The sequence below is a fragment of the Ptychodera flava genome, chromosome 4, assembly GCF_041260155.1.
Source record: "Ptychodera flava strain L36383 chromosome 4, AS_Pfla_20210202, whole genome shotgun sequence".
In the NCBI taxonomy this organism is placed as follows: Eukaryota; Metazoa; Hemichordata; class Enteropneusta; family Ptychoderidae; genus Ptychodera; species Ptychodera flava.
Window position 1 is genome coordinate 24,440,990 of NC_091931.1, and position 14,892 is coordinate 24,455,881.

The following is a 14,892-nucleotide window of genomic DNA, read 5'->3' on the forward strand; positions in this document are numbered from 1 at the left end:
TATTTTAAGACAATTTTGTAATTTTTGGTTAAGAAAACTCGTTCTCAAAATTACTTGTCTGATAGCTTTGTAATTTGGTATAAAAGTCCCAAGGGAGATAATTTTCTGCTCAAAGTGTTGGGAAACCCCCAAATTTGTGTATTTTAGTTAATTTTCTCAGTTTGTGACCTTAAATGACCAAACCAACCCAGGATATGTTGTAAGAGAGTTGAAAGGCTGTGAACATAATTTTGTCATATTTTATTTTGTTATGTGTTATTGGATTATGGATTGGTATGATTGCGATTATTTTACTATGACCAGGTCGATGCTCCTGCTGGTGGACATATCGTCCCCGAGGGCATCATCCAACTGGTATTTGTACATGATAATGAATGACTGTATAAGAGATATATTCATACCGGCTGGGACGTCGCCTGGGTTAACAAGGTCCCGACCAGCTACACGGGACACAGTAGCTAAAAACCGTGTGTCCCTCGGATTATCCTTCGGGATGTTACTAAGACCTCATGCGTGCTATCAGAGGGCAATTTTTATCACAGAAATGGAGAAAGCTTCCGGACAATTAAACCTGCAAATTGCCACTGACTGACTGTTTAAAGTCATCTCCAGCTTGTGATTATACACGTACCATTACAAAATGTGGTATTAAAAACTGCAAAACTTGCAGTATGCTCATCACTACAGAACAGTTCAGTAGTAGTTTGACAGGGAAGACCTATTCTACCAAATGTCTGGAACCTCTGAATTGCACTACCAAAAACGTAATCTATGGAATTGAGTGTTCTTTGTGTGGGCTCATTTATGTTGGTGAAACAGGAAACAGCTTACGATCTAGAATGAACGGACATCGCAGTGGAGTGAATCGATCTTTGGACGTGCAACTTTATAAGCATTTTAACCAAGACGATCATTCCACTTTGTCCATGCGAGTCTGTATTCTTGAAAAAATATACCATCCAACCAACAGCCCCACACTTAGTTCACCATTCCGTAGGCAGAGAGAATACCACTGGATTAGACAGTTAGGTACCGCAATGCCTTATCGTTGTAATGACAACATCAAAGATATAGGCAATCTCTCAAGTCCTGGTTGTTCAGAAGTGAATGTGATGGGCCTCTTCGACTCTTCTGTCCGTAGAAGACGTAGTCATGGACACACGCATTACCATCGGCCTAAATTGAATACATCTACCTCCAACTGCCATGACAAATTTCATGAAATGCTTCTTTTATTACAGAAGCCTTTAGGTCTCCATCACATTCGTACTTCATTATTTGCTCTTTCCATCAAGGACTTGAGAGGGTTGCATGCCTATACATTGGGATTGTCTTTGACAGATCCGAACAAACAACAGTACAGACTGGTCAGTATTATTGCTGATATTGCACTATACAGACTATACAAGCCTGCTCGTGCTGAACCTATGACTGATGATCATCGTCATTTCATACATCTTCCATTTACTAACAAGGGAATTTATGCCATTAATATCAGCAATATACTTCACAACAAAAAGGTTACATCAACTATACCTGTATACTTTAAGAACCAGTCTGTACCTATTCTGTCATATCGGTACACCAAGATAATCTCCAATAAAATATTCAATTGCAATAAGGCATTGCGGCACTTAAACATTGATGAATTCCTTCAAACACCAGCATCCTGTGACTGCTCTATATCTCCCTTCAATATACTCCAGTTGGCCATGTCATCACTGGTGATCTGAACTTGGTTGAACATCACCACCTTCGTAAGATATTATCTTGTGGACCCAAGTTCAGAGAACCTCGCAGGATCAACTGGAACTATAATTTTAAGATCATTACGGACCCTGTTGAAGAATATGCTAGAAAATGGGCTAAAAGGGAGGATGTAGAGCTAGATACACTGTCAGAATGGGTCAAATCTGTGAGGAAAATAGTTCGTGGCCGTATTGGTCGACTAAAATCACACGTTTGCAGAAGACCCTATTTAAAGATCCTGATGCTGTTAAGTGTTTGAATGATATCCATGACAAATATGTTGTCGTCCCTGCTGATATAGAGAAGTATTATTTTGAATGTCTTATAGACGAACTTGCTGGAACTAAGACCTCCACCAACTCCACTTACAGACAATCAATGTTCAACAAATCTGAAATTTTGGCAAACCATAAGTCATTCATGGATAATTTTAATATTACAACAAAGGATGACCATAATACGTTGCCTAGCTTATACTGGATACCAAAGCTCCACAAAACACCTTACAAAGCTAGGTTTATCGCAGGATCTTCAAAATGTTCAACAACAGAGTTATCGAAGATTCTGATTTCTGTTCTTTGTACTGTTAAACGGGGACTTCAAGCATACTGTGATGTTGTCTTTTCTCGGAGTGGTATAAATCAAATGTGGATATTAAAAAATTCGAAGGAACTCTTGGAAAATTTGAAATCAAGATCTGTTTCAAAATAACATCAATTATTTCGAAATTAATTGAAAAGGCAGCTTTTCTTCAAATTAATTCATATTTATGTAATAATAATTTATATGCGAAGTGTCAGTCTGCTTACCGAGAGGGTCACAGCACTGAAACTGCTCTCCTTCGAGTGCACAATGATGTGCTGCGTGCTCTAGATCGGCGAAGTGATGTCATTGCAATTCTCCTGGATCTCTCTGCTGCTTTTGACACCATCGACCATAACATTTTAATACACAGGTTACGTTGCAGGTTCAGAATTGACGGTACTGTTTTACAATGGATCATTTCCTATCTAAGTGACAGGACAATGAGGGTGTGTGTTGGGTCGGTGGTGTCAACAGCACAGTCGCTTGACTGTGGTGTTCCTCAGGGATCTGTCATTGGACCTGTGCTTTTTAGTTTGTATACAGCACCCCTTGAGGACATCATAGAAAAGCATGGTTTAGAATCCATGTTCTATGCTGACGACTCCCAACTGTACATTACTTGCTCTCGTGTCTCCACACCGACAGCTAAAATTGAGAACTGTATCGAAGAAATCAGACAGTGGATGTGTGCAAACTTGTTGGCACTGAATGATGGCAAGACTGAGGTGATTAGATTCTCGTCGAAATTTAGTGATGGAGGTCAACCACGTGCTTGTAGTCTGCGGGTTGGGGGAGTTAGCGTTCATTCATCCCCTGTAGTTCGTGATCTTGGTGTTACACTTGATGCAACAGCATCTATGTCAGCTCATATCACAAATTTATGTAAGTCTGCTTCATTTGCTTTATGGAAAATTGGAAAAATCCGTAATCTTCTTGATACAAGTTCTGCAGAAAAATTAGTACATGCGTTTGTTACATCAAGACTCGATTACTGTAATAGTTTAATGTTTGGCCTTCCGAATTATCAAATCAGGAAGTTACAACTTATACAAAATTCAGCTGCACGTCTTGTATTGAAAATAAAGAAAGCAGATTCTATTCAACCAGTACTACGTAGTTTACACTGGCTACCTATTTATAAGCGAACAGAGTTTAAAATTTTATGCTTAACGTTCAAGGTTTTAAACGACACGGCCCCGAGATACATAAAAGAGCTCATACGCGTTCGTAATCTGGAGCGATCACTTCGGTCGACTGCTGATGGTGCAGCGATCAGTTTACACCAGCCGATCGCTAACACTGTGTTTTACGGAGATCGGTCTTTTTCTGTTTGTGCTCCGCGGCTGTGGAACAGGCTACCATCAAAACTCCGATGTGTTGATAATTTTAACGTTTTTAAGTCTCATTTAAAAACTTACCTTTTTAAAGAGAGTTACTTGTGTGATTTTTAACCATTTTCATTGCTGTATTTTTTATAACTGAAATGTAATGCGCCTTGAGATGTCTTTTACATGGAAGGCGTTTTTAAAGCAATAAATATTATTATTATTATTATTATTATTAAAACTTTCGATTTTTCCACATTGTATACCACAATATCACATGATAATTGAAAGAACGCTAGAAAACATCATCAACCAAGCATTTTTCTACAAAAACGGCTCACGCCGTTACAAATATGTGGTATTAGGGTATAATTCTACATATTTTGTGAAAAATATAACTAACGCTAGAGTGTTTTTATACCGAGAAAGACATTATCAGTATACTTGATTTCCTCATTGACAACATATTTGTTGAATTTGGAGGACACATTTTCCAACAGTGTATAGGAATTCCTATGGGCATTAACTGTGATCCCTTACTTGCCGACTTTTTCTGTTCTCATACGAGGCAGAATTTATCCAGAACCTAATCAAACAGAAGAAGGTCTCTGTAGCTAGAACTTTCAACTTAACATTTAGATACATAGACGATGTCAATGAATAACTCTGAATTCAGTGACTATCTCGCTATGATTTATCCTCCAGAATCGGAGATTAAAGAAACTACAGAAACGGCCTCTTCTGCTTCATATCTGGACATTTTACTTGAATTTGACTCTAATGGTCACCTTTCTACCAGGCCTTATGACAAGAGAGATGATTTCAACTTTAGGTATTACCTCATAAGTAATATTCCACTCTCATCAGCTTATGGGGTATACATTTCCCAGCTTATTCGATATGCAAGAGCATGCAGTTCATATGGTGATTTTGTAGAGAGACATGGCCATCTCTCTTACAAACTGTTAAATCAAGGTTACACCAGAGCAAGACTTGTCTCTATATTCAGGCGCTTTTTTGACAGGTATAGCAAGCTGGTAGATAAATACAAATCTCTCTTCGACAAATGATCGCTGATGGCATCGGTGACATTGGACCTTAGTTAGTGACCACTACCTATCTGACTTACAGATTGATATATGGCGGGTGCCACATGTGGGGCAGGATGCGCTTACTATTTTCGAAACCCTGACATCACTTCTTGGTCTTTTGGCAAGAGGTCCATATATTTTTCTTTCATGAATTTGACTTTGTTTGTGTACCGTCTATTTACTGTCTGTTCTGTGCTGTTTTGTGTCTATGTTTACAACTATTGTCTTACAAATTCTGACCTAGTGTTATTGGATTATGGATTGGTATGATTGCGATTATTTTGGTATCATTTGTAGGAAACTTTGATCCAGAAAACAAAGCTGATTTAATTTTTTCATTGCGGACCAATTTTTGTAACTTTTGCATGTAAGACACACAAGAACTGATGAGAAATTTGGATCCAGGATAATTCCATATGTCGTAATCACCCTCACAGTGGAAGGCATTTCACCATCTGAACTAATTTAAGTGCTGTTTACATTCGAATGATAGCACTCATAGCATTAATTAAAAAATCCCCAAGGTTGTAAATACATTTCCTGCCATCTGGCCTTATGTAATACCAAGGGGTGGAACATTTGATATTCAGGAGGGAGTAGGGTCTAGAAGATTGATGAGGTAGCATTACTTTTTACCAGATCCCTTGTACATTTTTCCCCACTCCCACCTTTTCTTTTTATCAAGCCTTCTCTGTCTATTTTTTTGTTGACATTTAAATTTGCTTATGTATTTAGGGTCTGCTTGTCCCATTGCTATATAAGTTTATATGCATGTTCCTAAAGATGACCTCCAGTACCTAAGTTGGAGACCTTATTTGCTTTTGTCTTTCTTGTTTTTCTGGTTTAAATATTTCTTGAATGGACCAATTCAAACCGAATATGAGCACAGTGTGTCCTTGACGGTATTTTTGAAAGTTGGCTATGGTTCCATGAGTGCTAGTTCAATAGTTAAAATTTGTATGTTTTCCATTAAGAGATGAACGGACTTACAAAGTATACCTTAAAACGTGAAAGAACAATCTCAGGTACATAAAAACATACAATTTCATACTAAATTCACTTAAATTGGTAATTAATTCTGTATTTTATAACTTAAAATATGGTATATGGATTTGTTTAGAAGTTATATTGGAAAATGGCGGCCACCACACGGCCGTCATCTTAGATGAACAAAATCACGAAATATGCCTTTAAACCTGTAATAACTGTCTAAGGCACACAAAGAACATAATATCTCATACAAAAACCACTTAAACGGCAATAAGCTGTGCTTTTTATGTCATAAATGTAATATATTGACTTGCTTGGAAGCCCACAATTGCCATGCAGCCGCCGCCTTGGATTTCAAAATAAAAAATATACCTTTAAACCTGTAAGAACTGTCTAAGGCACACAAAGAACATAAGATCTCATACAAAAACCACTTAAACGGCAATAAGCTGTGCTTTTTATGTCATAAATGTAATATATTGACTTGCTTGGAAGCCCACAATTGCCATGCAGCCGCCGCCTTGGATTTCAAAATAAAAAATATGCCTTTAAACCTGTAAGAACTGTCTGAGGCGCATAAAGAACATAAGATTTCATACAAAACCCACCTAAACGGCAATAAACTGTGCTTTTTATGTCACAAATATAGTATATCGATACGTTTGGAAGCCGTCAATTGCCATGCAGCCGCAGTCTTGGATTTCACAATCAAAAAAATATACATTTAAAACATGAAAAAGTAGTCTCAGGCACATAAAAACATACATTTTGACACAAAAACCACCTTAAATGGGTACTAAATTGTGCATTTTATGCCTTAAAAATCTAGTATATGGATTTGCATGGAAGCCATATTGAAAAATGGCCGCCATACGGCCGCCATCTTGGGTGGACAATAGCACAAAATATGCCTTAAGACCTGCAAAAAACAGCCTCAGGCACATAAAACATACAATTTGACACAGAAACCACTGAGATCGGTCATAAATTGTGCTTATTATACCTTAAAATATTTGCTTTGCAGCCATAATGGAAAATGGCTGCCATACGGCCGCCATCTTGGATTTTCTGGTGGCTTGCGTTGTTTTGTTACGAAGTGATACACCATTGCTGGGCCTGCAAAGTTTCATGCTTGTATCAGAAAACAAAATATTTTGCCAAAATACCACACTTATCTGCTCTACTAACACCTCGACACCAAAATGACAAACTTTTGTACGCTAGCAGGTAAAGCACTGATACTAACTGCTACCGATCTGCCATCAATTGTATCGTGCATAGTCAGCAAAAAAACCCAAAAAAAAACAAACAAAAAAAACCCAAAAAAACGGATTGTGTTTCAAGGAGCACGAAGTAAACCGCCATAACGAGTTTAAACGGTTGTCATTTCACACAATTTGTTGGTGAAATGGGATCCTTAATTACAGGCATACGGTTGACACAGCGCTCTCATTTAGCCGAATGAGTTTCGTTGATAAACTCATCTTTGGACAAACGCAGTGTAAATATACAGCCTAAAGGATATCATATGATAGAAATATGTAATCTTCTCTGTCACTGTTAAAACATTCGTTCAAGAGGGTAATTGATCACGTTATTTTTCATAGACTCCTATTTCTACTTGTATTTAAAAATAATTGTTGTTGACTCTGAGTATGATTTACAGCCTTGCTTCGGACTCCTACCAACTTTCCTGGTCCATTGGCTTCTCTGTATCAAAGCCGATCCAGAGTGTCTGTGTCAAAGCCATTCCAGGGTGTATGTCTGTGTCAGTGTCAAATCTAATTTAGTGGACAAATAACGCAACTGAAGATTGCATACTTTTAGCGCCATATTAACGGCGAAGCATCGATACACGCTTTTGGTGAACAACAACTTTAATCGACGCCTAAGATGTTAACAAAGATACTCATATGACGGATTTGTCTCGTTACGACAATGATATAAATGTTTCATTGATGATGTTTTTCGGTTTATTCTTTTTGCAGCGCCAAAGGAAGCTAAACTTCTTTTTGATGGGAATTCGTCGATAACTTATCTGGATGAATCTAACCCATCCAAGAGTTGGCCGAAATGACCTGGTGTTTTTGGATGAAGACAGTGGCTGGCATGACCTATGACGACAACACGGTGCTCGTGCACTACCAATCTCCCTTTTCTTCCCGTGCGACTTCTCACTCCACCTCGTACGCTGTCACTTTCTTCATCGAGCAATTGAGGGAGTACCGACTCTGGGGTAGCGGCATGTCAACCCTTTCCAAGCGTGTACCCCGAGACGGTCATTGGCACCACGTGTGCATGGCATGGGTCGGTAGAATTGGCAAAGGCCGCCGATGGTTGTACGTCGATGGCACCGGCAAAGCTATTAGCGATGGACACACGGAGACGTTGCTGGGAAACGGTACACTTTACCTCGGCTTCACAACGGACATTGATTATCCTCAGGCCGTTGGCTTCGTTGGTGAGATGGCGCTGTTCAACATGTGGACAGACACCTCGACATGGATGAAATAACCGCGTTCGCCAAAGAGTGCGCCGACGCGACGGAGGGCAACGTGGTTGGATGGTCGGCGATGTTCGGAGGAAATGCAGAGCGAGAGAAAACCGTGGGAAGACAAAAAGATATTTGCTGTAAGTTGCGCTTGAGTTTTTTGGTTTACACTTTAAACAGTGAGTCCTACCAATTACTGTCGACAGTCCCTTGTGCCTTTTCTGTCTCTTATTGGTGTAGTATGACGCACATACGACGGTGGCGGGGGAGGGGTGCGAAAGCATACCGCCTCGTGCTTCGCACTCGGATTGCCCCAGCTCGCACCTTCAGCGCTACGCCCACGATTCCCCGCACCGTCGTATGTGCGAGAGACTACACTACGAGACAGTAAAAGCACAAAGGAAAGGACTGTCGATAGTCTACTCTACCGAGAGCAAAGCATACAACGGGACCATGAGGCAGTACCAGTCGTGACAAAGTGTTATGAATCGTTTGACAAAATACTCTGTCATCTCACAATTAGGGTCTTGGTAACGAAGTGTAATAAATGGTCAAGGTTCCCATCAATGGCCACACCATGCACCATAGAACCGTGATTTACTCGTTTGATGATTGTCCGCAATTGTACCAACAATCCTGTACAAATCGATTGGACAAATGACCGAGTAACTGACTGAACGAATGAATGAATTAACCAACAAACGAATGAAAGAATAAATATGAGTGAAATAAATGGTCGGAAGTAATAATATTTTATTCATTCCCTTTTCCATACTACTTCATGCATATACTGCAAAAATGCCTTTCACGTCAAGTATACGTACTTCTGTTCACAGCCAACGGAGATTGTGAAGACTCTGATTGTATGACGGAAGGTGCTTGCATCTATGACCCCGTGGGTCAATGTTCATGCCCGTCACAAACGTCGTGTCAATCAGGTAAGCTGTTGAAATCATACATGCAGCCTAACATTTAAGGTACACTGGAGCAAATGCAAATGAATGAAGTGGAGTCTTCTGACATGGCAGCTGTGCGTTTCATTGACATAACAAGACGTATCCTAATTAAGCGCTTTAATACAGTCACGTTTATTTCGTAAAGACGCTCTTCACTATTTGTGGAAAGAGATAATCATTCTGTAAACGAGATGTGTCACATCATTGTTTCGCATCATAATGATCACCACCACCACCACCACCCCACCACCACCATCATCATCTCATCATCATCATCATCATCATCATCATCTTCCACTACTAATGTTAAATCATGTTAAATCGTATACAGTCTCGGTCCCCAGACTGCTTTGCGGGGCTCTCATTCGATGGCCGGATGAATATCTAGTTAAGTCGTGGCTCTATTTTCGGAATATTTTAGTTCTGGTATGTTTTATCATTCCAAATAATTACGAGTGTGTGTCAATATAATTTTGAGCGTATTCTTCTTCGGAAATCGTCTGTTGTTCAATGAATGCTTATGACATCTCATTATATTCTCTACAACAGAGGGAAGAAAACTGCAGTTCGATGGCTCGTCCAGAGTGGACGTGAATGTGAACGACAGAGTCACCCAAATCGATAGTTTGAGCATTTGTATGTGGTTGAAGATTTCCTCATCCAGTGGTACCCTGTTCAGTATAACCACGCCGACATCTACCGAGAATAACACCATTCAGAATATCGAATTTCTTGGCTTCAGCCTGGTCGTACAAACGTACGGCGGAAACCGTCACAGCTGGTACTCCTACCTCACGCTGGATCCCTCGAAGGTGACGGACAACCGATGGCACCACGTCTGCATAGTCGGCGAACTCACCGGAGACCTAAATACCATCCTGCGCATCTACAAAGACGGTATGATGATCACCACGCCATACTTAAGTCAAGCTGTGACGATGCGCGGCCTCGAGACGATCAGCCTGGCTGGTCCCCGGACACACGGAGTATCTCCGCAGAGGTGTACGGCTTTCAGTTTTGGAGTCGCGACCTCAGCAGTGAAGGCTCGGAGATCTATCTGATGTCGAGGAGGTGCGGAGAATACTACACTGATGGCGCACTGGTGTCCTGGTCTATGTTCTTAGACGCTGCAGTTGGCACCTCTGTCGCGACCTTACCGGCAGACGTCTGCCTCAAGGAAACGTAAAGACATGCACCAGACTCTTTTTCCCCGCTATTAGTTACAAGTTGAAGGTTTTTTTTAAGGGACAAAGTCGCCCATTTTTCATGAATTTTGTTTGTATGATATGAGATACTACTTATATTGTCTGACATGTTGAAAGATACTGAATGAATGGGTGACCATGCATATATATTTTTATTTAAAGAACAATTTGTCATTATTATCATTAGCCTGCTTGCTAACTCTGTTTTTTCAGACAAGCTACCATGACGCGGTTTGGGCTAGACTAGCTGTAAGCTATTTCCCGACCCCCCATTTACCCTCTACTTTGTTATTTTCTCCCTCTCGAGTTCATGTGTCATGTACTGACTTTTTCACATCGGGTAAATAAACCACTTATGTATATTCGACCCCGATTTCAGGCAAATTAAGTGAAACCATGGCAATAAATGAATTAATGGTCATGACCATTAAGTCTTTTTCGCCATGGTTTCATGTATCGTGTTTAAAACCGGGGTCGAATATATGGAGTGTCACCCATTCATTCAGTATCTTTCAACATGTCAACAATAATTAAGTAGTATCTCGTATCAAACAAAATTCATGAAAAAATAGGCGACTTTGTCCCTTTAGGATCTTTTAAAACTAATTTTTGTATCATCATGTGTTGATTGATTCATTTCCCCCGCAACAATACAGATAATAGAGCTTAGAAAATTACATTCTCTGCTGGTTAGGTCAACAAGCTCGAAAGGCAAATGAACATGCACTTTTACAACGTTGATATGGTCCGGAGAAATGTTGTCACCCATTTGCAACTGCTTTTTTCTCGGTTTTTGATCTCAGTTGGCATCAGGAGTTGAAGTTTAATTTTTGAATAAAATTACTAATTACGCTTATCACACCGAGTTGTTTATCCTTTCCTACAATTAGAAGATGCGATTAATCTTCTATTTACACTGATGCCTGCCTCTCTGTTCATGATTTTGTTATTCTGCAGTGACATTAATATTGATTTGTTTTCTAGAGCTCTAACTATGCAGAGTGGCCGTTCTGCAGCACCAGTATAAAGCTTTCCTCCTGGGTACTCCAACTGTAACTTTCTGAAAGGTCACGCTCCCCCTGTTTCTCCTACCCTCCCCCGCGTAATGAATCGAAATTTCGTTTGAAGTGTTATTTTTTCACGGACAGGGGAGATGTTGAATAGGATAAATAGGGGAGGCTGATCGATTTTTCTACAATGTTTTTACGGGAGTGGCGATGAGAAAAGTCATAGTACTATCATGGTACAATCAACTTCTGTACATCAATAGCAATAATGTGTAGACTGCAATCACCTTCAATTAGGATTAGCAAAGTTTAACAAAGCCGTCTACGAAATATCATGGGAGTTTTCTCATATACACATGCTATTTTGATTCTGATGTAAACGTGCAATGCTATAATATTGAAAGTCGTTGGAAACTGTGTCATGCTACAATTTTAAAATGTCCCGCTCCCTCGTACTCGGTTTCGCCTAAACCATTATAATGGAAAACCTTCCCGACACCTGGTTCACAAACAACAAATCCTCGCTGCGGTCTCCTCATAAAAATAACTCCACGCATCCCTCTCTGCTTGCACCCTCCCTATCGGCAAACTCCAACACAGCTGAGCCTCAATCCTTCCCTGTCTTCCAACTTGGGAAATTTTCAGCTTGCTGTAGAAGTAAAATTCTCGCCCGCCTTTTTTCGCCCTGTAGCGCAAGAAGAGTCGGAGCCGAAAAATCGCTAATTCCGTGAAGGAGAATAAATAAAAATAAATATAGTAATTTCATGCTGTTTTCATGATTTTGAGCTAAAAAATAAAAAAATATTCTTTGGGACTAATACAAAATGAAATAAAAGAAATTGGGAAAATTGATAGAATAAAAAGAATCTAAACGCATTCACATAAAATTTGAAACAAACAAGAATATGACTTTGGTTTTATGTCTCACAGTCTTCAATAGGAAATGCATGGGTACTTAAACGCCCCCGGCGGTCATACCAAATCGAACGAGCAGTACCCGTCTGTCGAGATTTTATGAAATTGTCGAAAGCGCTTACTTTTTGGTTCAGAACAAAGGAGAATTTATACGTTAAGGGCATCAGCAGATACCACAATACCAATATGACGTCATCGATCATACCATTTTCGCCATTCAGGTATTCAGTTTTATAAAAATCTTCGAAAATTAATATAAACGTATGATATAATTACTTTTTACATTTGGGGGTCAAAACTACGAAATAGATGTTTTATTTCGGGTTGAAAAGTACCGTAGCCACTGAACGCAACGATTTCTCACCGTTCTATATTTTGAGCAAAACAACTTGAAAGACCAAAACTGCATGCGGAAGCAACTCCGGCTGTCAGCAGTCTATTATTTCCCCTGACGGTTGTAGTAACGTATTACCACTCTACCGTTTCCAGCGACCCGACTTCATTTCATGCACAGGGGTACCAGCAATGGGAGTTTTGCGCATACCTAACAAGTCTTCGAGATGACCGATATTGTTATATGGTCGAAACGTATGCGGCGTGACCAAATCATTAAAGAGGTCACATCTCGTCTCAGCGACCTCGGAGCGGATATTCAATAGCCTTTGTCCTGTCCTTTGTGGCTCCGGAGCTGGTTATTTATCAAAAGAAATTTAGTAAGCTGCTTTTGTGTGATTTCAATATTCCTGAAAACATTGTATGTATGACATGCGGCATTCAAGTAAGATTGTCACGTGACTGGTACTTTTACTGGCACAACACCAAAGCCCCCTACACAACACACTGACAACAACAACGTACTGTTAGTTGACAACGAAAATGTCGTCTTATACCTGTTTGAATTCATTGCATTTTGGGTTTTGCGCCATTCTGGTATTCAGCTGTTGTTTATTGCCCGCTGTACTTGGCCAGCCTACGACACTCGGCAGAGGAGGACGATGTTTCGACTACCAGCAACGGTGTGTGCGAGACAGTACTTGTGCGTACACTTTCCTCCTGCAAACTGACTCCGATGATTGCGATGGCCTGGAAGAGACGGTTGTTAAAATGTCCGAGATAAATAAAGCAACACAGACACAACTGGAGAGGGTAGAAGCTTTGGAGCGAACTGTGGCGGAACAGGCAAATCGTCTGGAAATTTTGACGGCTGAAAATCAGCGAATAACAGCTGAAACGGGCCAAATGCGGGCAGAATTGAGCGACCTGAAAACTAAATGTTCATTATGCCAAAACGATGCGACTGACCTTGAGATCGAAGGTATGGTCTGATCACGACCATCTCGTTATTGACCACAGGCGCTCGTTAGCTGGACAGTCTGCTAAATCGATCGACTTTCTGCTCGAGCTATCGATCCCTTAGTCGATATACCGAGAGCTATTTAGTTTGCAGTGGCGGGCACATCGACTGAGGGATCGATTTGAGAGACTACCCAGCCAGCGAGCGCCTGTGTTATTGACACCTCTGTCATGCTACTTTTCGTTTTGTGCCTCGATATATATAGGTGTTCACATGTATTGAGGGCGGTAGCTGTGAGTTTTGATAAGATTCGAACAACAGGAATAGTGACGTCATTTCCTCCGGGAATTTTGAAATAGAAAGAATCTTCGTGACTAAAACTACACTTTACAATTTGATATAATAGTAAATTGAAAAAATGAAACTTTTTCCCTGACTAATGTCCAGTTGTCCGAAAACATCAGACACTAGGATGTGTAGATATGCTGTACACTTCGTATTTCGAAGAGGTTTAGGAGATGGTCCAGCGAATATTATTAATGAGTAGCATAAAAATAACGGAAAACAGTTCTCAAGTTGCAACTAATGCAGATTTACATTTTCAAGATGTGCCCATCAAAACATTTAGATCACGTCACAATTATGCGTTCATTCATTAAAGTGTTTTTAAAACAAATCTGTTTATGTGATAGTGCGTTAGTTTCCTTTTGCACTCAAGGTAGCAAAATAAACCCATATCTGATACGTATAGGGTTTGTTTCCTAGTCCAGGCGGCTTGGTTATTCTGGTAACCAAGGTACTACGGGGGTGAGGGTACGCGCTGACCCTCTTTGGGATGGAAGGGCAGTAGGTTTTGCCAGTGTCATTAAATTCTTTGCAACTTGTTCTCGCAAATTTTTGAAAGGTAGTTGATATAAGCGATTCTAAATCACGCACACAGCAGATATATTAGAACATTTGTAAACGAAGATTTCTAGGCAGAAAAGTTACGTGGTCCTATTCAAATACTGTAGGGGATATCTTCAATATTCAAAAGTACTTTTGAGTGACTGGAGTATGTCCAATCCATGCCAAAATTACTACTTTGATTTTACAACACAACATGCCATTCCGAATTCTATTTTACAATTCAACATGCTATTTCACAACACAACATGCCATTCCGAATTCTATTTTACAATTCAACATGCTATTTCACAACACAACATGCCATTCCGAATTCTATTTTACAATTCAACATGCTATTTCACAACACAACATGCCATTCCGAAGTCTATTTTACAA

General features: G+C 40.0%; 1 protein-coding gene across 2 annotated transcripts in view; it reads left to right on the forward strand.

Annotated features, from left to right (window-relative positions):
* Positions 1 to 14,892, forward strand: part of LOC139131249 (uncharacterized) — a 57,689-nt gene that overhangs the window by 31,443 nt on the left and 11,354 nt on the right. For both annotated transcript variants that reach the window (XM_070697234.1, XM_070697235.1), the window contains exons 2-4: positions 7,729 to 8,371; positions 9,068 to 9,169; positions 9,737 to 13,629. Coding sequence is in view for 1 of the 2 variants with exons in the window: in XM_070697235.1 (XP_070553336.1) it covers positions 8,242 to 8,371; positions 9,068 to 9,169; positions 9,737 to 10,248 (744 nt within the window). In the remaining variant the exon portion in view is untranslated. The remainder of the gene's footprint in view (positions 1 to 7,728; positions 8,372 to 9,067; positions 9,170 to 9,736; positions 13,630 to 14,892) is intronic.